The 19473-nt window shown below is 42.0% G+C and overlaps 2 protein-coding genes across 2 annotated transcripts in view; both read right to left on the bottom strand.

The window, feature by feature from the left end:
• Nucleotides 1–8915, bottom strand: part of dnah2 (dynein, axonemal, heavy chain 2) — a 32428-nt gene extending 23513 nt beyond the window's left edge. The window contains 22 exon segments of the mRNA XM_088292919.1: nucleotides 284–484; nucleotides 551–743; nucleotides 818–962; nucleotides 1174–1362; nucleotides 1921–2050; nucleotides 2133–2242; nucleotides 2312–2468; nucleotides 2552–2698; nucleotides 2807–3015; nucleotides 3892–4074; nucleotides 4157–4286; nucleotides 4376–4581; nucleotides 4671–4758; nucleotides 4850–5007; nucleotides 6088–6279; nucleotides 6355–6590; nucleotides 6670–6780; nucleotides 7668–7896; nucleotides 7973–8137; nucleotides 8223–8518; nucleotides 8629–8724; nucleotides 8852–8915. Coding sequence (XP_088149045.1) covers nucleotides 284–484; nucleotides 551–743; nucleotides 818–962; nucleotides 1174–1362; nucleotides 1921–2050; nucleotides 2133–2242; nucleotides 2312–2468; nucleotides 2552–2698; nucleotides 2807–3015; nucleotides 3892–4074; nucleotides 4157–4286; nucleotides 4376–4581; nucleotides 4671–4758; nucleotides 4850–5007; nucleotides 6088–6279; nucleotides 6355–6590; nucleotides 6670–6780; nucleotides 7668–7896; nucleotides 7973–8137; nucleotides 8223–8518; nucleotides 8629–8724; nucleotides 8852–8915 — 3635 coding nt within the window.
• Nucleotides 8916–10131: 1216 nt separating this feature from the next.
• acadvl (acyl-CoA dehydrogenase very long chain) lies at nucleotides 10132–16018 on the bottom strand. Its single transcript, XM_088294572.1, has 21 exons — nucleotides 15774–16018; nucleotides 15471–15558; nucleotides 15271–15334; nucleotides 14660–14731; nucleotides 14503–14575; nucleotides 14361–14425; nucleotides 14155–14289; nucleotides 13935–14079; nucleotides 13730–13859; nucleotides 13155–13280; nucleotides 12834–13032; nucleotides 12625–12729; nucleotides 12465–12551; nucleotides 12317–12379; nucleotides 12115–12216; nucleotides 11940–12037; nucleotides 11440–11512; nucleotides 11276–11348; nucleotides 11127–11199; nucleotides 10966–11041; nucleotides 10132–10890 (listed from the first exon to the last, which is right to left on the bottom strand). Exons 1-21 carry the CDS (start codon nucleotides 15907–15909, stop codon nucleotides 10753–10755), a joined length of 2121 nt encoding a protein of 706 aa, XP_088150698.1. The 5' UTR covers nucleotides 15910–16018; the 3' UTR covers nucleotides 10132–10752.
• Between the last annotated feature and the right edge of the window lie 3455 nt (nucleotides 16019–19473).

Raw genomic sequence — 19473 nt, 5'->3', positions numbered from 1 at the left:
TTATTATTATTATTATTTATGGGTCTATATGACCTGCTCTCATGTTTCATCATCAAAAATATTCCATCATTTTTTTTTAATACTAAACGAATTTTAATATAAAAAAAAATGGCCAGCGGACATAGTCTAATCTTTTTTTTTTTTTTTTTAAACAATATTTTCTAAACAGGTCGATATGACCCACAAAATAAAAAAAAAAGGTTTTGACCTTTGTTTTGTTCTAAAATCTTAGTAAAAAGATTTCTTCTTTTCCTTCCTCTGCTGTCAGCCTTCGATGGCTCACCTCTTGGCGTTGCGATTCATGGAGGCATGCATCTCCTTGAGGGCGCTGCCGGCGATGCGCACGAGGAGCTGCATGAACTTGGTCTGCCACTGGCTGCAGTGCTGCACCAGCGACGTTTTGAGCGGCGAGCAGTCCAGCACAATGAACTGGAAATTTGTGACCGTCTCCTCCTGCTGGATACTCGTTTCTATTTCGGTGTACCTGAGATTCATTGTGCTCTTTAGAAACATATTACTAATTCACCAAATGGGAGTATGCGAGCAGTACCTGTGGATATCGGCATCAAAAGAGGCGACCGGTTGATTGAGCTTTTGGTAACGTTGTATGTACGAGTCTTTGTTGGTCTCCCAAATGTCCCTGTATTTGTCCCAGGTTATTAAATATTCCTTTAGCTGGCTGGCAGTGGCCGCCATGCCCGCACCAACTGCCGCCTGTATGCCTTTTATTTCCTCATCATTCTCTAAGGAATCAAGAAAAATGAGAGTTAAAAAAAAGGCAATTCCCCAAAAGGTGGACAAAAGATTTGGGCCAAACCGATGTTGACGTGGATGGGATTCTCGTGGGATTGTTCGCAGGACAGCAGCTCGGGCAGTCGCTTGAATTTGGAGATGGTGCTGATGAGCTGAGGAAGGATGTCCAAGATCTGACCCAGCTCTCGGAGGGATGGGGAAAACTCAACCTGGGGGTGAGAAACATCAACACAATGGAAGACAAAATATATGCAAACATGAGCACCCAGAACCTTCACAGCTAAAATTAAGTGAAAAAAAAACAAAAACACAAAATGTCTAAATATAAACACAACTTTTGAGATGAAAACGAGTGCACATTTGTTCCATTTGAATGAATGAATGCGAATATGGATGAAACCTGACAACGGTTGCCCGTACCCTGAGTTCGGCTTTGGGGTCTGCCTGCCGTAATGACACCAGCACCCGAAACAAAGGAGTGGGTGAGGACTTGCGATCTCCGTTGATGGCCTGCGCTAACTTCTGCATGGAGCGCTTGACGTTGGTGCGCAAGGCCTGCTCCAGCATGTGGTCCACTTTCTCCGTGTATGTGACCCAGTGCTCCTGCACCTACAGCTCCAGAATCACGTCATCAGTTATTACAAACTCACGACCTCGTGGGCTCGAAAATACGATACGTGGACCTGGTCCGGAGAAACGCCTCTTAATCAAATAATGCATGGTGATGAGTGAAGGAACATGCATGACAAAATAACAAATAAAAATAAATTGGGGTTAAAAAAAGTGGGTTTTTTTTCAATATAATATAAATAAATAAATAAATAAATACTCTTTAATTGATACTTTGATTGCATTTTTTTTCCAATTGATTTCATACATTTTTTTATTTTGGGCAGGCCAAAAAGACGTTTGATAATTGTAGTTTACTTGACTTTATTACATAATACTTAATGGCAATTTTTTTTTTATCTTACACTCGACAAACTCCATACATTAAAAAAAAACTAATACTAAATCTAATAAAAACTAAACTAAAAAAGAGGCATTTTCAAGAAAACAAAAACGAATCTGATAAACCTGCTCTAAAAACTCATTAAAACTAACTGAATTAAAAAAAAAAAAGCTAAATAATTCATAATAATAAACTCTTAGAACCCTGCTACAGACCTCAGGTCCATCTTTCGAGAAGGTGTTATGGATGTTGGTCATGATGTCAACAGTGAGCTGGAGAGCGGAGCGCAGTTGTTCGTGCTGTCGTTGCCGGTGAGTTCCCTGGTCGTTCTCAAACTCCCAATTCCTGACAGGGGTGACAAACAATGTGCACAGTGATTTTCTGAAGGTTTTGGCCAAGCTGCGCGAGATACGAGAAGAGCTTTCACCTGTACAGCGTCTTCCCATCCAGCCGAACCAGAAGCGTTTCGCTGATCTGGCGGCAGAGTTTGGTGATGGTCAGATTGGACGCTTTGTAACCGTCAACTATCACCTGGACCTGGAGCGGAAATATGAAGGAGACTGCTGTCAAGCGCCTTAACGCCGCTGAACATTTGTATGTTGTTACCTTGGAAACATGGGCCAGGCAGTCCTTGACAAAGGTGTTGGAAGAAATTTTGAACATCCAGAAGAGTTTGGTGAAGCCTGGCTGAATCTTTTTATCAAGGACATGGATTTTCTTGGAAAAGAGACCCAACTCGATGGGAGAAAGCATTGCGATGATCCTGCCACACACACGTTGGATATGAAGTCAAGACAAAATGTAGATGACGCGGGACTTGTTGAGATGCATTCGGTGTCTGCTGACCGGTTGTAGTCGCGAGCCAAGTGCAGCGCTCTTTCCCTGAGGCATCGGAGGCCTTCGCGATCCTGGTAAATCTCGTTCACAAATTCCGGAATATCAAAATTTTGCCGACTCCATAATCTGATCTCACCAAAGAGGTTCAACAAGTTGCTGTGAAGGAAGCAGCCATATTGGGAGAGGGGAAGAAAAGGAAAAAAAACATCAAATTGGAACATTCGAGCCCGTCGAATGCTGACGACGACTTTTTCAGTATCCCACTTGTCAAAGTTGACCTCGATCCTGTTGTCCTTGCCGTGCAACAAAAGGGGGCGCTCCAGCTTCTTGACGTACTGCAGCTCCAAACTTTGGTGCCACTCGGCAAACTTCTGCGTCACCAATTCATTCAGAGTCCGAATGGATTGCTCGTAGCTGACCAGCACCTGCCTGCAGCTGTGCGAATCAGCCTTGATGGGGATCTTCTTGAGCACCTGTTCAGCAAAAGGACGTGGGGGGGGGGGGGGGGGGGGGGGTCATGACACAAATGGATTTGTCGGGCCCAAAGTTATTTTAGTTAGCGAAAACTAACGAAATACAGTAACTAAAACTGAAAAAGATATTCTCTTTTGGTTAACGAAAACTAACGAAATACGGTAACTAAAACTGAAATTGAAAAAAAATATTTTTGTTTAGTTAACGAAAACTAATGAAATATGGTAACTTAAACTAAAATTGAAAAAAACATTTTCATTAACAAAATAAAATAAAAAATGAAAACTAACAAACTACATTTTACGTTTCTAAAACTAACTACAATTATAGCGAGAATGTCCTTCGTTTTAGTTTTTGGCAATTCATTTCACATCCGAATCTTTGGGGTTGATTTTAAATGTATTTATTTTTTATATTATTGCACGGCCGTAAAAAAAAATAAAATAAAATAAATAAAAATTCAAACAGTCTTCTGGGAGTTGTAGTCCTCTTAACGTGTGTCGCACGGAAATGATGTCATCAAGCTGCATCCAATAAAAAAATAAAAATAAAAAAATAGCCAGCAGCTGACGTCATTCTTAGGAGAATTTGCATGTGTCTTTGGGTCGAATGGCTCAACTGCTCTCGCCCCGAAATGCAGTGCTGGGTAAAAAGTACTTTCCGTTTCATGTACGATGGCAACTTGGCAAACAAAACAAAAACTAATATTAAAACTAAACTACATCTAAGCTTTTTGAAAAAAAAATAAAACTAATAAAAAAAACTAACAGCCATCCAGAAAACTAATTAAAACCAACAAAATTTAAAAAACTAAATTCAAAATGAAATTAAAAGTACCTCTCATTAAAATTATAATCACCCTGGTTGGGACTCACCTCCATAAGGCTTTCCAGGTGGAATTTAAGTGCCCTCGCTCGGTGGGCTTGGCCTGCCAAAGGTGGCATATAGTCGGGGATTAACACCATTTTTAGATCAATCTGTCTCATGACCATAACGATCTCCTTCTTGAAGATGCCATAGATTGCATCCACCATCTCGTCTATTTTGCTCCTGATAGACTGCAACACAGCATTTTATTTAGTTACATTGCCACGAGTGAAATGCCAAATGAGGAGATGCAAAGTGCTCAGAGAAACTCACCTTTCGGGCAGAAATGGTCTTAAAAATGTCCATCAGCCGAAGACCTTCCTCCACAGAGTTCACAGTCTTGAACACTGAGGAGATCTGGTTTTGTAACATGATGTCCAGATCTTTTAAAAACGCACGGAACCTGACCACAAATGCACACACACACAAAAAAAAAAAAAAAGCGTTCCGCTATTTTGTTTTCCTCGCAGTGCCTTGTCGCGATGTTGCTACCTGTTGAACTCGATGTGCCACGCAGTGTTCTCCACCTCGAGGATGCCCTGGTCTACGGAGCGCAGGATCTGAAGGCCGTGCTGGAACTTGGTCTCGATCTTCACAAGGGAGAGGGTGAGTTCCGGGCCCTGGTAGCCGCTGAACCACGGCAACGGTCTCTGGTTGCCATCTTCCCAACGAGCAAACTGCTGCTGGGTGTTGCACACCTAGAATTAAAAAAAAATCAAATAAAATTGACGCCGAACATGTTTTACTTTGGACCGATTCGGAGCGGGGAATATAAATGCAAAATTACCTCAAGCAAATCTTTCATTCTTTGAATGCAGGCATCAACCGGGACAAAAATATTGGTTTGGTCCAGCCGCCAGCCTTTTTTAGAATTCCTGATGTGTAAAAAAGGGTGGAAATGTATTTTAAAAAAACAAAACACGGAGAGCAACCGGGGCTCAATTGGATGGGCTTGGATCGTCTTACTCATTGTGCACTTCGGAGACATGCAAGTACATGTTCTTCCAAGTCAGGCAGCACTGGATGCAGTCATTGATGTCTTTCTTGCTCGAGATCACGTAGCCCTCAAAGATCTTGTCCAGGGAGATGGTCTTGATGCACAAGTTGATTATCTCATAACTCATCTGCATGCGCACACACCCCCACACACCCCCCCCCCCCACACACACACACACACGCACACAGCTGGTTAAAAAAAAAAATAATACAAATCCAGCGTGACAGTGATAAGAAGGAGATTAAAAAAAAAATAAAGATATACAACCCGCACCAGGCTATAAGCCGCAATTTTCTATGTTGAAAAAAAAGGTTTACTGCAAGTACAGAACAATTTTCCACTGAATGCACATAACGGTACATAAAAAGATTGTTAAAAAAGTGTCTTTTAACGCGGCAACAACGTTGCTAATTAAAACGGAACAGACCCAAGAGAAAAAAAAAATAATCACGATTTTTTTCCCTGTATTTTCTGAACTATAGAGCGCCCCTAGTGGTGAAAGAAAAATCCAAAGAAAAGCCACACCACCGTATTAGCTGCATAGGAAAAAAGTGGCGGCTTATAGTCCAGAAAATACGGTACATTATAATTTTAGCACCGCCTATGCTCACAAGCCACACCATGTCCGTCTTTTGGAGACTCCAAGAGCTAAAAAGAAGTCAGCAGGCTCGAGAGCATTCTCCACGATGCCCTAACCACAGAAATTAGGATGATGCATCAGAATTTCGGCCTGTTTTACTGCCAATTCTCCTCACACCTTCCGCTTCTGTGGTTTGAAAACTGCATTCGACGACACTGCGGTATCGATTTAAATTTGTTCGGGCCCAGGGCGGCACAGTGGCGAGACTGTGGGTTCGATTTTGGCTCTGGCTTTCCTGTGTGGAGTTTGCATGTTCTCCCCGTGCCCGTGTGGGTTTTCTGCGGGTACTCCGGTTTCCTCCCACATTCCAAAAACATGCATGGCAGGTTGACTGGACACTCTCAATTGCCCCTTGGTATGTGTGATGGTTGTTCGTCTCTGTGTGCCCTGCGATTGGCTGGAAACCAGTTCAGGGTGTTCAGCTGGGATAGGCTCCACCCCCCCCCCCCCCCAGCGACCCTCGTGAGGAGAAGCGGAACAGATAATGGATGGATGTCTGTTCAGGCCCATTTAAAAGCTACTCAAATTAACTTGACTTGACTCTTTTTAAAAACTATGCCAACGCACCTTCAGGAAGAGGCCGGTGATGCGCTCCTTGGTGTTGTAGTGGGTGGAGTTGATCCAGATGATGCGAATGACATATAATATGTGCTGCAGCTTGGGAGCGAGTTCGCTTATGTGGACGCTTCGCAATTCTTCACAGGGGCCTGCCAGTAACGACAGGAAGTTCAGGTTGGACTGCGCCTCCAAGGACGACTCCTGGGCGACAAAGATTATTTTAATATTTTCTCTGTGAGCTGCCCAAACTACTCAGTGAACAATAGAGGACTTCACCTGTAGTTCGTTGGCCAATTTAAAGAAGCGCTTGACGTAAAGCGAGTTGGCCAGCTCCAGCATTTTCTGAATGTGTCTGACGCCTGGCTTCTGCAGCTGCTTACTCATGTCTCGGAGCTTTTTGGAGTGACTCTCCCAGTAGGCTATCTCCTGGAGCGGGCCACTGTTGTCGCTCCCGGACGTGTCTTGGACGTTCAGCAGCTCCTTGATCTGGTCTGTCCAGTGTATTAAGACGGCTACAAATGCAGAGGGAAAAGAAGCCACATCCGGTTGGGCTTCGGTGAACTTTGTGAGGCGTGTCGTGCCAATCCTTACATTCCATCCTCTGCACGAGACGTGTGTCCTTGCTGCCTTCCTCAGCGCTGTCATTCAGGCCTTCCATTGGAATGTACAGCACCGTCTTGCCTTCTCTCTTACTGACATCGTCTGCTCAAAATAGATTACACAAGGCTCTTAATTTGCTTCAAGTTAGGGATAATCAATTAATTGAATTCAAATCGACATCACAATGTCGCTATTTTCTAATCGCGGGGGACTGCAATACTCTGCTTCTTTTCGGCTTTCTTTTATATATATATGAGCTCTGAAGGAGCCTGATAACGATCCTGATCTTTTGATTTGAATCAGTTGTGGAGCAGCCGAGAGGGATGGAAAACATGCAGGAAAGTGGCCCTCGGGGACCGGAGTTTGATGATTCTATATTGCGTCGAGATGTCTAGGTAAGTTCGGTGCTTGAGAAGTTTAGTTCACAATTATACAACTCCTTGTTTTCATGAAACAAGTAAAAGTAATAAAGCAGCAGATTTGTTTGCATTATTGTTGTTATCTGACGTGGGATTTAAGTCACGTTTGTTTGGTGGAATTTTGTGAAATTGTCAAAGCAAATACTTCAATTATTTACTGGCAGTCCAGTAAAAAAAATAAAATAAAATAAACCTTTGACGTCCGTAGCCGTCAATGGCGGAGAATGAGTGTTTAGTGAATGAACAAATTGAAATGGAGCAGACAGAAAATCTGTCTTTCATAATCATTGATGGCTCATTCGTCTTTATTTTAGCATAAGCCCAACCCATAAAACCAAAATATGTGTGTATAATAAATCAGATATTTATTGTAATTGACTTTTTTTGCCACTACAGATATGGATTTATTGCTTTTGTTTATTAAAAAAAAAAAAAAGATGCTACGAGGACCTTGAAAAAAATTCAACAGATAATGAATCACAATCGCTATATTGAGGAAAAATGAGGGGAATCTGATTTAGAGTATTTTTCAAACTTGTTGAGCCACACGCCACTTGAGTGTCCCCGTACCTGTGAGGATGGCCAGAAAGGTATGCATGCCGTTGATGTAGTTGTCCTTGATGCCCGCTTCCCAGTTGCCGCTGATGTCATTTTCGTCCGAATGCAAACTCGTCAAAAAGTGAAGCAAGCTCTCGGTGGGGTCGCCCAGCACCGTGCTGTATTCCACCTCTTCGTAGAAGTTCTCCGGGGTAATCACGGATCCTGGCTCACGGATAAAGTAGGCCAGCTGCTTCACCACCTGGAATAAAAACGGCTTTTCCGATACCCGTTCCAAAGATTGCGCAGTGAGTTCAAAGCCGAGTCGTCGACTGTACCTGTGTGGGAACGGTGTATGCGACTTGCAATGCCATGTTCGCGTCCAAGTAGACCACCAAGGTGGGAATAGAGGTGTCCTCAATGAACCGCTCAAGTGACTTCATGTTCTCCTCCAGCCATGATTCTTTGGTGACACCCGAAATATCCACACAACGGATGAACCTCTACGAAGGATGAGGAGGGACCGATAAATTGGAATTTAACAAAACAGAAAGGATAACAGCAGTTAAAAATAAATGCCAGATTTACCTCGCAAACCTTCCTTAAGATCTCTAAGGGGTCTATTTGTACAATTTCTTCAACGGCCTCATCGTCCTCGTCAATTTTTTCTTCGTCATTGTCTTTGTTCTCTTCGTCATCGTTGCCGTCCTTATTGTCTTCGTCCGTCTTGTTTTCCGCGTTGTTGTCCTTACTGTCTTCGTCATCGATGACGTCAGTGTTGGTGTCATCGCCCGTGCCGTCGTTGGTTTCATCATTGGCAACTGTGCTGTCGTCGTTGTCGTTGATGTTGCTCTCATTCTCCGTCTCCTCCGTGGCAACAGACGCTGCCGGGTTAACGTGTCATTCAGCAGAGGCCAAAATGAATAGAGAAAACACAAATTAAACGCGCTGACGTGACGAGAAGCAGACTTGTATGGCGAGGTGAAGTACGAACCAGCATCTATGTCGTCATTGGCGCCATTGTTGTTTTCGGGTTTGTCATCATTGTTTTCATTGGCGTTACTCTCATCTTCCTTTTCCTGAGTGGTAACTTAAGCAGTCACAGGAGAACATAAGAAACAAATTATTAGAGGGAAAAGCTATTTCGAAGAATAGAGGAAACACACATTTGACATCAAGACGTCCATGTTATCAGGAGATTATTTGATGCAACTTACCAGCATTTGTATTGTCCTCCTCACCATCAGGTGTTTCTGTGACATCCTGTTTTGGCGACTCCATCTCTCAGCATTTACACGCAATTTCAATTCGACAGAACACAAGCAGAAAACGCCTCAGCGGCATGGAGGAACTACAATAAAATGAGAGAAGAATTCAATTGAAACACTCGCTCAAGCAAGACTTGCCAGCCAAAGTTTTCGAGCCACGCGGGACAACCGTCGCGTCAAGATGGTTACCATAGTAACCACACGAAACAAGACGACCTCAAGTTTTGTTCCATAGCACAGCTCAGTTTACACGCCGGTGTTTTCAATTCGGTTCAATTGAAAATTAATAAAAAGTTTTTGAGCAACGGCGGCTAATTTTCAGGCGGCAAACGTACCAATCACACCGCGTGCACAGCAAATATTAGCTAAAAACATTTATGAAACATACCTACCTTCCCAGAATGTTTCCCTTCTATTTTCTCAGTATTCATTGTAAATAAGTATCTTCACAGGCTTCGAATAAAACAATTAAACATAGTTAATTTTGTAATGTGTGGGGCACCTCCATGCGAGCCACCGGGCTGACAAGTGACGTCATAAACATGTGCCGTCATCTAATGACATCAACTAATGATGTCAACAAGTAGCCGAGTGTTTTTTTTAATCAGCATAAATTACATCTGTTTAAAAAATGGATTTAATTAGAGAATAGTTCATTACTTGAACTGAGTGAAAATGGAAATACAAAACCTCTCACTGTAATGGATTCAAATGACTATTTTAGTAGCGTTTATTTTGGAAAAGCAGTTAAAAAAAAGGAGGGGGTGTCATCAGTGACAAAAAAGCAACAGAAAACAAATAGGTAACAGCATGACTTTATTAAAATGTTCAACTTATTTGCTAAAGCAAAACCTTTTCATTAAAAAATGACATCGGCCCTTTGCTACAGTATGTGCGTTATGGGGTGTGATCATCTCTGGTATATTTTAAGATTTTCTTCTACTGCATTTTGTGACAGGTTGCCACCCTGTGGTCTATTCATCGATAACAGATTGAATAATGAAAGTCGACCCCAAAAGGACAAAAGTGACCTGCAACACCGCAAGATTCCAACAATTCATCTGAAGATTATGTTAGGACACTTACATACCTTTTCATATGTTCGACCACCAACACAAACAGTACTATAGAACCGTAAGCCATATGAGCATCACACATTCTTAAAAAGGGGTCGGCAATGTACGGTACATGATGTAAATTTAAAATACAGAAAAATGCAACATCAACGCTCATAATAGAAGGATTTTATTGAGTGCTCAATTTCATGAAAACCAGCATTCCCTCCTTGCTATATTTTACATTAATCGAAAGTGTGATCATCTCCGGGATGTTTGCAATTGCTCTATTTCAGTTCGTGAGGTGACACAGCAAACTGGAGAAGAATTTGCTTGGCCATGACGTTACATAAGGCAAAGGCGCAACAGTCATCATTGGTGAAGAAAACCCAACATGCAGAAACGCACTGAAAGCATAATCTCCTATATCGGTTATTAAATGTCATAAATGCAGATTAGAGTAAACAACAATCCATTTCAAAGTACACAAATAAAACCAGTTTGACAAATGAGTCCCTTTCTACAGCTCAATGTTCAAGGTTTATGAGTGGAGTGGTGGGAAATAGATGAGGCGCTTGTGGCGTTTGTACAAAGGCCTTTTCACTACAAAAAGTTTTTTTTTTTTCTGCGGCTTGAAGACAATCTGACATCCTTACAAATAAATACACGGAAGATGAACCTCACCACCAGCTGAAAACGGAAGATGAGGTGTTGTTTGTTGTGTTGCTCGCCGATCCCCCCCACCAAAAAAAAAAAATAGAAAAAAAAAAAAACAAGAAACAAACCATCGAGTGTTTAGAAACCTAGTGGGTGAGGGGCGACCGCTCCCCCATTCTCAATCACTGCAGCGGAAATGGCCCGAAAGTTGTTATAAAGTTGCCTGGACTGGCTGGAGCGCAGCGCCTTGATGTCCCGCATGAGTCTGTCATGAGCCTGCGGGACCATGGGAGTTTCAGCAAAGCGCACCGGTTACATTCGATGATATGCGTGCTTGGAAGAAAATCTCACCTCCACACACCAGGTCTCGCACAGAACCTTCTCATGATGGGCTGAGGGTTGGCCCTGACTCAGGGAGCGCGACGCCCTGCGGAGGACAAGAATGTCATCAAGCTACGCAGATACTTGGGAGGCAGTTAGTAGACACACAAAAGAGGTCAACATGCACGTACCTTGAGAGGACAACAATCATGGTGTAAATGTCAATGGCACAGTCTGCGACTCTCATCAACACAAACTGCTCATCTGTAAACATGACGCGATTATTCATTTTCTCCTTTGCTTGCCAACGTAAACAAGTTCTATCTGGAGGAACGCTCACCAATAATCTTCTTGCCATGTTTAATAAGAAGCTCCTCGATAGCCACGCCAAATAGTTCAATTGCTTTCACGGCCTAGGTTGAAGGACAAAAAGGTGATGAGGGCACCAAAAAAAAAACAACAAAAAAAACGCGGACCTACAGGAATCAAGCTATGATCAAGCACCTTTTCGCCACATTGAGCCAGCTCAGGGTGGATATTTCCTTGAAGTGTCAATCCGGTGCTCATACCAGCCTTCCTAAAACAAGCGAGCAAGTAAAGTCAGAAGATTTATCGTTGTGGGACCAAAATTGCGATCTCAGATGACACGATTTCGAGTTCGTCAAAGCTGCGTTGTGCCCCACTCACCCACAAAATTGCATTTTCGTATACACAATTGCACATTAATACAAAGTTGTACTTGACAAGTCATTTTTAAAAACTTGAGAAAGAACTGCCCCCCCACACAATACTTCTTTAGTGTCTTTGCATTATTACAGTAATAGCTGTTAATGTTTTTATGTTACAATGGCATTTTCTGCCATGTTTATAAATGTCACTGTTCATTGTGAAAAAAATAGCAAAAGAAATGGAAATCGCAAAATCTGTCAGATTTTTTTCCCCAAAATCGTTCAGCCCTGCACTCCAGTATATAAAGTCCAGTAAAGTGCTGAGATGTTTGTTACCTCTTGGCTCTCTTGGTCAGTTCTACCGCCAGGAGCCCAGCATTGCCAATTGGATTCTTCAGGGCTTTTTGCAAACTCTTCAACTGGTTGCCCGCATTCTGAGGAGAAGGGTCAAAGTCAAAGATACGGACAGAGGCGGAGCGTTGGCAAGCGAAATGATGATGTGAAAGTTCACCTGGAAGCCGTTGAGGGCCACAAACAGCCGGAGGATGTCATTGGTGCCCTCGAAGATACGGAAAATTCGCAGATCCCTCATCACTCTCTCCACTCCAGCGTCCTATTTAAAAAAAATAAATAAAAATGCGCCTCCTAAGTGCGTGTTCTCTGATTTGACTTTCTCCATCGCCACTGTCAGAAGATGTGGAGCAATCCCTCACTTTCATGAAGCCCATGCCGCCCATGACTTGAATACACTCGTCCGTCACACTCCACGCAGCTTCCTGTTAAGATGTTCACAAAGACAAAAATGCAGTTAACCCTCGGCAATAGACCAATCAGATGACTGGGAACGTCAAAGGTCCTCACAGAAGCAAAGATCTTGCTGATGGCCGCCTCGATCTGGAACTCGGTGGCTCCGCTGTCCATGTTCCCGCTGATCATGTAGGCCAGAGACTGCGGCAAGTGTAAAGAACTCGTCAGTGTGGATTTATGGCGAGCCACTCACGCGTGCTCAACTTCTACCGACCTCGGTGACGTATTGCAGCATGGCCATGCGGGCCACCTTCTCCTGGATGGCTCCATAGGTGTGGATCTTGTTGCCAAATTGGGTCCTGTTGGTTGCATGGTCCACCTGATGAAAAGAGGAAACTGACAGTTATTTCGACACATGGATGAGTCTGCCCCTCTCGTGTGCTAAAACGCAGGTGTGGTTGTAGTGTGGAAGTCGGAAGTCACCGCTTTGTTGATGGCTCCTTTCATGGTGCCGGAGAGGGCGGCCGCCATGCCGAATCGCCCGTTGTTGAGGATGTTCATAGCCACCTTGAAGCCACCTCCCACATCTCCCAGCACGCAGTCGGCTGGCACGCGGACGTTATCGAAATAAACCTCGGCCGTGTTAGAGGCTTTGATGCCCATCTTCTTCTCTGGTGGTCCGCTGGGATTTGGAAGAAAAAGGTTATTAGGCAAAAGAGAAATATGTGACTCGCGGATAACTGGCATGCCTGATTTTTTTTTTTTTAGGTAGACAATAAATAAATAAATGAGAGACATTCTCACTGTGTCACGCCTCCAAAGCTCTTCTCCACAACAAAAGCTGTGATTTTGTCCTTCATCTCTCCTGTCTTGGGATCTTTCATTGGTGTCTTGGCAAACACAGTGAAGATCTCAGCGAGACCGCCATTACTAAATGGAGGAAAACAAAATGTCACAAGTGTAAAAAGACTTGAGTCAGTGAATCCTTTTTGGGAGCATTCATGCAAAATTATTAGGATGATTTTGGGCTACAATGTTTTGAAGAATGTGTGATGATTGAAGATAAGTACCATCTTATGATCATGCAGGCAGCATGTGAAAAGGCAATTCCAAACAAACGGTGATGAGACAAAAAGTCTGCAGAGTGGATAATGTGCTGACGTAGCCATTCAGAAGTTAATGTTTTCTAGTTTCTTTTATGTATGTATTAAAAACCTCGCGGCTTGTTAAACCCGCAATTGGCTGGCAACCAGTTCAGCGTGTACCTGGCCTATTTCCCGTCGACAGCACAGCACACCCGCAACCCCCGTGAGGATAAAGCGGCCCAGATAAGGAATGTATGGATGCGATTCGTAAGCATTTTTCTTCAGTGGTCTCACCTTATCCAGATTTTGCTTCCATTGAGAGTGAAGTACTGTCCGCAGGGCGACTGCACAGCTGTGGTTTTGATGGAAGCAGCATCAGAACCGCTGGCTGGTTCAGTCAAGCAAAAGGCAGCAATGTGCTCACCTGTACAAACGAAACACGAGTCACTTCTTTCTTTCCTTCATGACAAAACAGCACTGAGTGAGTGAGCTGGAGTACCGGATGCAAGTTTAGGCAGGTATTTCGCTTTTTGTGCAGGGCTGCCAAAAAGTAAAATGCCCTTGAAGCCGATAGATTGGTGGGCACCAAGCGTGATGCCGACGCCGAGATCATGAGTGCCGACGATCTCTACCAGCCGGGCATACTGAGGAGAGACGAATGAGCTTATTGCCAACTGGGTAAAACCCATCCTCGCTGGTTCAATATCAAGCAGACGCACCTGTGTGTTGGTGAGGCCCAGGCCACCCAGGTCAGCCGGCACCTGCAGGCCAAAGGCGCCCATTTCTTTCAGGCCCTCCATCGTATGGTCCTCGACTTTCTCCAGCGCATCGTTCTTAGCCGGATCGTTCACCTCCTGTGAACAGGAAGGGAGTCACAAGAGGAACGAGAGAAATCGTCGGCGAGCCAGAGCAGTTTCTATTTTACCTCAAAAAACTTGCCCACAGGTGGCACAAGCTCTCGAAGGAACTGCTCCTGCTCTTCGTTCAAGACTAAAACACACAAGAGAAATTACTCATCAATGTCGGTAGTATATTGAAATAATTTATCAGTCAGAGCTTTGGTTTACCGGAAGGGAAGGGAAACACCTGTGACGTGGCAATCTGCCCCTTGAAAATGTTGACAGCAAAAGATTTGGACTCCTGTGGGATAGTAAACAGTACAAAGTCAATGGCAGCAGTCGAACACACCCCACTAGTATTGCAACGTTTTGGGAAGCAACATACTGCTGCAGCCGTCGTCTTATCCGCTGCAGTGGCAGTAGCCGCTCCGACTGCTGCGGGCTTCTCCAACACTGCCTAAAATAAGAGAGATTCCCCTTCACTTCACCAAGAGAGCAACAATGCCGAGCTATTTTGGCTCAAGTCAACATCGTATTTTGACGCCATTTTATAAATTGTATGTTTGCATAAAAGTGATCCAATGGCATGAAGTCTTATGGCTACATAGAGTGTATGACTGTGTGAAAGAGGTGAAAGGTTTCATGCAAGGACATGTCAGTCAAGGTACCAACCACATACACAGCTTCCATCCCAACGTGTCAATATAACATTGCCATGTATTGTACATACATTAAAACAAAAATCATTCCAGTACAATTGTGTCAACCACTAAAAACATCACTACGCTACTTCCTGTTTGTGCGCTGGTCAGGACAGCTGCAGTGTCACCTTAAATGTGGACCATGTGACCAGTGAACTTTCACCTACTTGCTCCAGAATGGGGTGATTATGTTATATCACCACCAGTACTAACGCATTGGGCCAAAAGGGATGGATAAGGTGTGCAAGAAACATGACATTCATAAAATGGACACGTCAAGCATTCTGTCACATACCTGTGTAGCTTGACTAGCATAGAGGCGTGTGTTGTGCACAGCCACGACTGCCTGGCGTTGAGCGCTGAAAAAAATTATGATTTTAGCATTTATATGTTATTAAGCAGCCTACTATGAATATACATTTCAGGTGTATACAGAATGTATATATTTACGATATTTTACGATATTTAAAGGAGTGTAAACATGACGATACAAACCCAATGACTCCGGGTGCGATGCGTAGAATTGCACCACAACGGGCAGACGACTGGCCCACTTTAAAAAGCAGCATTATTTTCCCGTGAACTAAAGTGAGTAAATGTGGGGGGAAAAAAGAAAGAAAAACAACAGAACAGCGTTAGATGCTTGGCTAACCGTTAGCATCGCGTTGACACTGATAGACCGCCGAACTTTACTTCACGACTGTACCGGTCCTACTCGAACGTTTTTCTTTAGTAGTTCTCTACTTAGCACATAATTAATGACAATGTTATAACCGCAGGCATCTTTCAATGTCATACCTGTGTTGGATATAATAAGAGCTCTTTTCCGAGCAGGAGCAGACCTCAGTCTTGGAAAGTGGCAGCTTTTTCTTTCGCCTCCCCTTGACCGGTTTACCCGGATAATGACTGCTCGTCGCGATGCATCATGGGACATGTAGTTTTAAATGCCGGAGCAGTAAACAACAATTCCAGTTTTTTTCCAATTATGGTTCATCCATAGACAATCTGAGCCACTTCTCCCCACGAAGGTCGCAGGCGTTCTGGAGCCTATCCCAACTGTCTGGGCAAACCCTGAACTGGTTGCCAGCCCATCGCAAGCCACACAAAGACAAACAACCATCCACGCTCACAAACAAACCCAGGGACAATTCAGGGTATCCAATCAACCGGAACCTACCATGCATGTTTTTGGAATTTGTGAGGAAACCGGAGTCCCAGGAGATAATCCACGTAGGCAGGGGAAGAACATTCAAAGTAATGGAAATATTCGTTTTCACAGAAAAAAAATAAATGAGGGCATCAATGTCAAGCATCAAATCCTGAGGAGCAGCCAATTTCAGTATGTCATTTAAGTGGTCGTCAGTGCGCCCTCAAGTGGACATAAAAATAGGAAAATAAATGACTTATTGTGAAAAATAAGGTGTTTCGTCCCCAGTGGCTACCATATGTGATCGAGGTCCCCCGAAGTGGTATACGAGTGAGCGGTGTAAAGTAAACAAATATAATAATAAGAATAATAATAATACAATTAATTTGCAAGCGCCTTTCGAAACCCACAGGGACTCTGTACATCAATAAAAAGCAATTAAAACTGAACTGTTCAAAATACGAAACATTTTATTAAAAAAAAAAAAAAAAAAAAATATATATATATATATATATATATATATATATAATGATAAGAAGAAGAATTAAAATGTCTGCACAAGCCGTTTGCCACCCCTGCTATAGACTTTGAAACTTTGAACCCTGTCTTAAAAATGAAATGGCTCCAAATTTGTTTCATGTGTGATTAAAGTCCGTTGTTTGTTTTTGACAACCCGCCTATCTATATATATAAAAGAATCCATTCAGTTGTGATTATAAATGTTCTAGTTTACCTATTAAGTTGTAAAAATCTTACATTTATGGATATAAAATCACATTTCTTACGAAGAATGGCAACGTTGCACAATGGTGTGGGCCATAATGGTTTTGTAAGGGGAATAAATGCAAAGAAGAGAACCTTATTTGACTTTTGTTGGACTTGAAATTTCAACTATTGTTAAAAGACCATTTATATTCTGAAATGGTAACTTGTCTCTGATATGTTGGTATTGTTACTCTAATATCCATGTGGGCCTATTTTATTTTATTTTATCATTGATTTAATTTTTATCTATTTTTTTTTTTTTCTCTGTTAATGTTGTTTTGTCTGTTTGTATACTAAATTCCAATAAATATATTTGGGAAAAAAATATATATATCTTATCTTAACCAGCCCAAAAGGTAATTGTTGTGTAGACTCATTTGAAGGGAGTATCTTTTTTAAATTCAATATAATAGAGTTAATTAAAAAAAATAGAATAATTTTAAATTTACATAAATTCCACATTTGTGAAAATTTTGACCACCTCAATTGAGTCATAAAGCACCTATGAACTAAAATAGGTACTTTTCAGAAATAGGTTGCAATTGTCCACCTGCCTACATTAAAATACATTAAAGCCATGGCAGTAAATGAAACAAAAAGGGCTCCAATATTCAGTGATAGATTCTGAAAATATTGCTACTCGAAATATTCATTTTCACAGAAAATTCACAAGGCCATCCATTTCAGATGTAATGCAATGTAATAATAATAATAATAATAATAATAATAATAATAATAATAATAATAATAATATAATATAATATAATATAATATAATATAATATAATATAATATAATATAATATAATATAATATAATATAATATAATATAATATAATAATAATAATAATAATAATAATAATAATAATAATAATCCATTTTACGAGACCTTGCAAGACCCTCAAGGACACCGTACATCAATAAAAAGCAATTAAAACCGAACTGTTCAAAGTAAGAAAAATGATAAAATAAGAACAATAAGAATTAAAATGTCAGAATTTGGGTCATGTGTGATTAAAGTCTGTGTTTTGATCTCACCAACCTGCCTATATAAAAATAAATTTCCTTTCAGTCATGATTTTAAATGTTCTGGGTTGCACATTATTTTGTAAAAATCATACATTTATGGATATCAAGTCCCATTTCGTACAAAGCAAGAAAAAGTTACTCGATGGTGTGGGCCTTAATGGTTTTGTAAGGGGAATAAATGCATAATCGAGCTATTTCGGGCAAAGTTACATCCTATAACCATCCCCGAAAGGTAATTATTGTGCAGACACATTTGCAGGGAGAATTTTCCTTTTTAAATTCATTATATTATACTTTTAAAAAAAAAAAATGTTGATAGTAAGCACAAGCACCTGTGACCTGTGCCAGTGTTCACACGAAGACTCCCTTGTGCCAAGTCAGTTACATAACGAGAACGCCACGCCACTCGTGGTCTCCATGCGGCGTGAATCAACACGCTAAGCCTCAGAATCTTGTGTGAAATGTGCCGTGTGAACATGAAGCTGCCGAGACACAAATACACACAGAGAAACATCATTCTGCCATCTTGCTATCGTGCCAGTGTGTCCGTTTGTTGTTGGACTGCTGAACTTTGAGAACAAGTTGAAGAAATGAAGAGCAAACAGGAAATGTTTTGAAATCAAAAGTTGTTGGTGGTGTTATGTGAACCTCAGCAGCTACTGGCGGCCTGTCGGCTTGTCATGTGGATGCTAAATGTCACAGCGCTTGCTATTAAATCCTTGATGGCGCAGACGGCACACTTACTTTGACCCATAATAAGCGCGTTTACATAACTTCTACAGTGAACGCACTTGGTACTTACTGTTTGTGGGCTTTAAATGACTCATTTTGTTCTCGCTCAGGTCTCGCCAGTCACACGTTTGCATTTTCGTCAGGTCGCATGTCATGACACCCCATGTCACGGCCCACTCTTGTCAGGTTAACGTAGGATGCTAATTGCTTGGAGATAATTAGAAGCGGCATGAAGACTGTGCATGAATCGATTAGGTTCGGGCCTCGTGAGTGTGTCTGTCTGTCTCGTGAGGCCTCTGACGTCAAACGCTCACTTCAGTTGGTTTCGCACATGCTGTTTGATGTCACGGGATGGGATGATTGTCCTGGTTTGTATGTTTTTGGTTTTTTTTTAAGAAAAAAGTTGTTTTCACTTTTACTGACCTTTCTTTAACTTCTTATCTAACTTTTACCCTTTCAACAGTATTGGTGACCCCTAGTTTAGATAAACATACAGTACTGTACAGGCCGAGGTGTGTACGCTCCTGACATGGTGATGTTGTCTTCCTGTTATGACTAAAACATCAAACTGGAGGCCAGCTTGTCCGGGAGATAAGGTGTGGGAACACTCAAGGTCGACTTTGTGGAACAAATAAAGATTTTTTTTTTTTTTTTGGCTTTTATGACTCATTGGATTTGAAGCCACCAAACACACACAGACACAATGCAAACACTGTGAAAAGTACAAAGTGACACACTGGGTCCGTGGGGGGGTGTGTATGAGCCAACTCCGTGACCTTGTGCGTTTTTAAAAGAATAGAATCATATAGATGTTTCTTTAATAACAC

This window comes from Idiotropiscis lumnitzeri, chromosome 4 (genome assembly GCF_059441095.1).
Source record: "Idiotropiscis lumnitzeri isolate Australia: NSW breed Sydney's pygmy pipehorse chromosome 4, RoL_Ilum_1.0, whole genome shotgun sequence".
NCBI classification, from domain to species: Eukaryota; Metazoa; Chordata; class Actinopteri; order Syngnathiformes; family Syngnathidae; genus Idiotropiscis; species Idiotropiscis lumnitzeri.
Note: the sequence above shows the minus strand (reverse complement) of the source record. Positions and strands in the feature narration are given on the sequence as shown.